The sequence below is a fragment of the Geospiza fortis genome, unplaced genomic scaffold, assembly GCF_000277835.1.
Source record: "Geospiza fortis unplaced genomic scaffold, GeoFor_1.0 scaffold346, whole genome shotgun sequence".
Lineage (NCBI taxonomy): Eukaryota > Metazoa > Chordata > Aves > Passeriformes > Thraupidae > Geospiza > Geospiza fortis.
In genome coordinates this window covers 2,953,058-2,959,816 of record NW_005054361.1, presented here as the reverse complement: position 1 = coordinate 2,959,816, position 6,759 = coordinate 2,953,058, and the positions used below count along the sequence as shown (strand labels likewise).

Below are 6,759 nucleotides of genomic sequence, written 5' to 3'. Positions count from 1 at the left end.
ATATGCAGGAAGTTAAACTAAACAGTTGTTGAACTTTCTTGTAGCCTTAAAAATCTGTGGGGCAAACTCTCTGGTACATCCGAAAATACAACACATCTGAATTTAACTGTTTAAAAACACAATACCAACATTCTCCAAATACTTTTAAAAGCCACTGAAGCAACTGATACATCCATAAAGAAGAACAAATTAAAATAAAATAAAAATAGAAAAGCTGGAAACAAATAGACACAACTTGGATTCACTTAGCATCAAACTGGTGACTGTAAACTCTCTGATTTCTGTTCCTGTTGCATTCAGAGTCAGTGAAGGGCAAAACTTCTCCATCATTTTTTCCTAACAAGATTCATTCTATGTTAAATGAAAGTATTTCAGAAGGCTAACCTACTTGAAGTCCTCTAATTTAGTGATGACCATAGTAATTTCCAAAACACCTCAACTTACCAAGCAATGGTTTTGCCCAAGAGAGTGACATACAAAGCATTGCAAGTCGTGGCGGAACGACAATGTCTCTCAAGCTTCTTCTCCTACAACATTTTAAATAATCATCTGAGATGAAACTAACCATACAAATAAAATGTTCACTGTTTGAGAAGAAAACAAAAGTTCCAGATATTCTTTTATGTGCAACATCTGAAGACTATAACATAGTAAGTAGTGCACAAAATACTGCACACATTTCCAGCTATAGGAGCATATAAGTGAAAAGTCCCATTTGAATTTAAGATGCAGAGTTAGGGTCTAACATTGTATCTTAACATGAAGGTTACCTTACAGAATTAGTCTCAAGGGCAAAGGTGAAATACTGTTTTTCCCAATCTGTCAGTGATTGTTACAGTATTATGCAAAAATAATTAATTAAAACAAAATTAAACCTTCTGGTATTCTAAAATAAAATATCACATTTACAACAGTATGTGCAACTGCACAGTTTTTCTGTTAAAAATTTATGTTGTTCCATCTGTGTTTCAGGGCTGTGAGCCATGGGGTAAAAATACCCAAACTTCATGCTATCTTGAGCAGTCACATTTAGTTAGCTAAATATAATTCTTTACTCTGGCAGCTGGGATAATTTAATCTTTCCATGCTTTCATTAAAAGTTATACTAGAGTAAGGTATTTTAGAAAAACTGCAACAGACATACCTGCTCTTTAGTCAATTTAACATTTGCAGAGTTACATTCTGCACTAATGAGAGATTTAACATCTTTGGAATTCAGTGGATCAAGATGAAGAGTGGGCCATAACCTTTGGTAAGAGATAAAAAAGTCATATTTGAACCTTATTAAATCACAAAAGAGTAAAAAAAAAAGACATCAGAGTTCCAGAGCTTTTTAAAGATTTCTATCAAAGCAGTAATTGAAGCTGTTCCCTGCTACTATGAAATTCTTAGTCATCTGAAGTAAAATTTCCACTTTTAGGCTTATCCTGAATCTACATCATAGTACTGCAGTTCTTGATGTGCATCTGACTGCATTTAATATCATCTTTCATACAGTCATGTGGGTAGATCCATCACAGTAAAACAAAAATCTGGTTTTCCAACAGCTAAAATCTGTCATTGCAGCTAAAATAGAGAAGCTTTCACTTTCCTCATAGGTTGCAAAATCTTATCCTATTAAATCTCCACATCTTGACAAATCTGTCTGCTCTTCAGTGAGTAACTGCAACTTAAAATAATAATTCTAAGCCAGGATACTTTGTCGCATCACAGAAATGTAACATACCTCCAAGCCTGCGGACAGGTTTCTACATTCACTGATACAATCACTCTCACGTTCACTGGCAGGGGATCTATCAACCACTTCATATGCTTCTCAGCTTGCTTAAAAACAAATTTTCATTTCTTAACACAGAGGTTGTTCAAAACAATGCCAGAAGTTGTTACGTTTCATTAACTGTGCAACCCAATGAAAGGAGTCTTAAATTCTCCAGTCCTTTAAAATCTTTCATGAACTGGTCCTCTGGACAGTACTAAATGACCCACTTATATGTATCAGCACAACTGTACACTAAATAAAGCAGATAGAATACTATTGTTGAAATGTTCACCTCATAAAAACCAGGCTATATACATGCCCAGTAAGTCAGCTCGTAGCCTTGAATCTTTGGATAAGTAATGTAACCAGACTGCTCAAAAATTAAGGGGTAAAGGTAAAATTTAGAAGAAAAATACCAAAACAACCCTAAAAAAGTTTATCTACAAAAATAACTCAACTGCACTTTTTACAAAACTATTTTCTATATGTTTTCTTCAGAGCAAAGCAAACACTAATATTTTTGTTACACAGCTATGACTGCACCTATTAAAATAGTCAAGATTCCTCTTAGGCTGACAAATGGCAAAGATTTTGAAAACATACCTGTATTTGGTCAATAGAGTCAATAATTATAATAATGCTGCCTTGATGGCGTGCAGAAAGCTTTTCCAGCCAACGGGGAAACTCTTCCAGAAGTTTAGCTGGATCAAAAGTCAGAGGTGATACTAACCAAGAGTGTTGCATAAGCTGCAGAATTATAAACATGTACAAGAAATTCTACCTTAAAAATCAGCTAGGATAGTTGAAAGAAGTCCTGTAGACACAAAAAAAAAAAAGCAGTTCTCCCCCACTACCTCACCCTCTCCCCAAAAAAACTCCGTGGGATGTGGGGGCAATTTTTCTAGTCAAGTTCACACAGAGTTCTTTCCTCCTAGTATATGCAGAAAGCTGGCATATGCAGAACAAAGAACGTTTCTTGAACTCAGTGTGTAAATTCTAGAGAGATAACATTTACACAACAGACAAGAAATATGGAGACTTAAAGGACTTGAAGTTGCACAGATTAAACAGGCAAACATCTAAGATAGATGAAAAACTGCATGGATAGCAGAACTGAATTCATTTTTCTACAGGTTTTAGTACTGTAATGCCCTTAGTGCTACTCTTGTGATGGAAAAAGCAAGTTCAGAGCCTGGCACAAAAATGATCCTTCTTATTCCCCACGTATTTAGCACACAACTAAAAATAAATTAATATAGGAGAGAGCCTAGTCTAGGAACAAGATGGTACCAAGTGGCCAACACAGCCTCGGGTTTCTAAGCACCTAGACACAAGATGTACCACCTGCCTCTCTCATTGGCCAGATGGCAGGGAATTCTGGAAGGAGTTTAATTATATGGTTTTATAAGTCATCAATATGGGTCACTGAAAACATAACTGCTAATGCTGATCTATTATGAATATCCCAGAGATGCTATTTAGTTGAGATCCATTAAGTGTATAGGATCAGATTCCCCTCATCCTATAATGCCTTACATTCCATAGACTCCTAGAAGAGTTTGGATTGGAAGGAGCTTTAAAAGGCCACCTAGTCAAACTCCCTGCAATGAGCAGGGGCATCTTCAACCAGACCAGGTTGCCCAGAGCCCTGACCAATCTGAACCTGAATATTTTTCTACTACACCTGTATTACTTTTCAGTGATGCTGAAAAATTTGTGGAAAATGTTATCTTTGCACACACACACACACACACAGAGAGAAAGATGCAATGCAGGGCATGTAATACAGCATTACCTTCAGAGTAAGGCGCTTAATTATCAATGCAGTCTCTGAACTGGTAGACATGGGCCTCCCAACAAAGTGGTAAAGAATTAGAGTGTTTGGAGAATGCTTCTGCTGTAGTTGAATCCTAATGAAAGAAGAAAAGAAAAAAAGAAGACTCAACAGACTGTAATTTTGCAAATAGATCTTAAAAAAAATGCATCAGTTTTGCCAAAGAGTATCTTAGCTACACATGTTCCATGTTTATCTTACAAAACAGGATAGACATTTCCTGAGCTACAACTGAACTTCTAATGTCAGATTCCATTTTTTACTCTCACCATTACTGATAACAATTAGCAAGTGCCCTTCCTGGCACTGAACAGTCATGTGCCACTAAACTTTCAAAAAGCAATGACACCATCCATTTATCAGCAAATTTTGTCATAGCATACAAGTGACCGTAAAATTCTATGGTCTATGATAAATGATGAGGATTCTTTCTTTCTTTTGTATGAGAGAAGGGCAATACAATTGAGCTATCAAAACCACATTGTAATGCTGTGCAAAGATAGATATGTAAGTGATGCCTTATCATACAGTGTTGCAGCTGGCATCAGGGAGCTGTCAAAAGCAGCCCAGGTGAAATTAGCTACTGAAATATCACAAATCTTTCCAGGATGCTTCAATAACGTTAGCACTTTGTAAATGCCCCCATTTTATCTCTTATTACTGTCACAATGTTTGAAATGTAATGGAAACTCTTTTCTTAAATTTCATTAATATTAAAAAAAATAAATTTAAACTACCACTTAGACAGAAGGAGAGATTTCCCGGAGCCTGGTCCTCCTGATACAAGCAATGGTGGAATTGGTGCTGGCGCTGCTACTAGGTCATTCAGACGTTCAAAATACTATAAAAAAGAAGCAATCATTACAAATAGTCCAGTGTTTAAGGAAGAAATATAGTGCCTGGTATTGCAAACCATTTTGATTCAAAATGCATGTAACCAATTTATTAAGGTAAAGGAGAAACTGCTGAAATGCAATACAATACAAGTGTAAATAGATATTGCAAGGAAACTTAAACCACAGAATTTATTTTCTCTTTTTAAAAAGTGTAGAATTAATTAACACTTTCTTCAAAACTCTTTTTAAAATGGAATCTTCAGTGGTATTCAACAGAATTAGTGTTATTATAGTAAAGCAACACTGCTCTTTGTTAGTTCAGGCTTCCTTGCCCTGCCCTTTCCCCAGACTACTCCACTGCACTGGATATGGTTGCCAGGAAAAAGTTGGCATCTGCCATGAATGACTATTTTGAGCATACAAAGGAAGGCTTTCTTACAGCATACGAATGTCCAAAAATATTACAGCAGATGACAAAATAAACCAAAGCAAAACACTCTTCACTTGCTTGGGAGAAATATTTTGTCTTCGAAGTAAGAGGTGCATTGAGATATGCATTGGTATTTTTTCTTTAATGTTCTGTTATTCTATTGCTCTAGAATGTAGTAAAGATGCTACAATCATCCAAACCATTACCAATATAGGAGTGGTGAAGTAAAAGAATATATTGTGCTAGTAAAATAGGGGTACTAAGAATTTAAATGCAGTAACAGAAAATGCATGCTTATGTTATGCATGCCAAAATAAACTACTGCACCACATCCTGGGATTACTTTAATGTTTATCTTCCTACATTCATTATATCTTCCCAACATATTCCTGATACTCACAACTTAAAAAGTTTTAAAAAATTATTTCCAGTAATAAGTAAGTACTGAGGTATTCAGCAGCTTTCCACTATAAAGTTTCCTTTGTTCCTCTTTTACAGCTGCATGATGAGATGAAATCTTTTCATTAACCATCTCCTAAAGACCTAACTCCAGGTGTCAAGAAAGAGACTGGATTTCCTTGGGGAAAAATAAAAGAGAAATAAAAAAATAGAAGAAAAAAGATAGATACTCAGGGTGTTTTCTTATGATGACCAACATCTAAGAGGATGCTCTGCTTCTGGCACACTGTTATAGTGCTTTTCTCCAGTGCAGGCACAACAACTACTTCTTCATCAATGTCATTCAACAACACACCAACTGGCATCTCTCCCAGAAAAGAAATATGCCATCTACATCAGACATATGGCTTCTTCCAACATAAGGAGTGATAGCCTTAAGGATGCTCTCAGACACAGCTTCTTCTGTAGAAATGCATCTTGCCCAACAAGGGATGAAAGTGAGTTAATACTTTCTCTTCATCCATATACCTTTATAATGTACTCACTTTCTCAAATCCCAGCTCACATGTTGAATTAGAGGCTTGCTGAAAAGCTTCCATCTGTTCTTGTTCATCGTGTGCATCCCACAGTACATCACCAAAAACTTCTTCTTCAGGAGCAGCAGAGTCTTCCTTATTACCCAAATCCCTGCCTTCTAGGTCTGTCATTTCACACCCCAATATATCCTAAGTAAAAGGAAATTACATGGAGAAAACTGCAACTGTAGTGCCAGCACATATGCTGTTAGTCTCAGTATGAATGTGGCTCTACTAACACCAATATGCTCGTTTCCTTGCAGGGTAGCAAAGAACATAAATAAATAAGCAATTAAATGAAACTAAGTTAACTCTGAATGCACAGGTCTCAAGACATTGATTTTAAATATCTCATAGTGGAAACAACTCACCACAAGAATAAGGAGAGGATGCATCTATGATATGGATAAAGAGAAATTAAAAGCTAATTAAGGCTCATAAATAGAACCCTTTCCCATGGTCCAGTGCTTCTGTCCATAAAAGCACTGCTCAGTTTGGGGTTTTATTTTCCACTTGCACATTTCCTTACTTGCCAGATATTAACGATAAAACAGAGAGATACTTTGAATCACACCTAAGTACCACATAGTAATCACATTGACATCATTTAAGATCATAAATCAACATAGACATAAAAAGCTAAAATGCATGATGCACTTTACCTGTTTAATTATTTTTTCCACACAATTATAGATTTCATATGCTCCTTCCTCCATACCTCCAACATGGTCAATCATCTGAAAAAGTAAATGGAAAAGCATGACACAACTCTGAATCCAAGTGAGAACAATATTTAGGACTTCCAGCAAAAACATTCTGGAACACATTTAAATTCCATTCTGTTGTCTTCCTTAAGTAAGATTCATTTTGCCTAAGAACTTTAAAAGTTGGGCATCTAATTTCAGCTGTTCTCAACCATTGTCTCT

The 6,759-nt window shown here is 35.9% G+C and overlaps 1 protein-coding gene across 1 annotated transcript in view; it reads right to left on the bottom strand.

Moving 5' to 3' along the window:
- Nucleotides 1-6,759, bottom strand: part of NPHP3 (nephrocystin 3) — a gene marked incomplete at its 5' end in the record, with an annotated part of 25,532 nt that overhangs the window by 11,165 nt on the left and 7,608 nt on the right. The window contains 8 exon segments of the mRNA XM_005423978.3: nucleotides 445-527; nucleotides 1,145-1,247; nucleotides 1,727-1,824; nucleotides 2,363-2,506; nucleotides 3,555-3,669; nucleotides 4,331-4,434; nucleotides 5,804-5,983; nucleotides 6,496-6,570. Coding sequence (XP_005424035.1) covers nucleotides 445-527; nucleotides 1,145-1,247; nucleotides 1,727-1,824; nucleotides 2,363-2,506; nucleotides 3,555-3,669; nucleotides 4,331-4,434; nucleotides 5,804-5,983; nucleotides 6,496-6,570 — 902 coding nt within the window.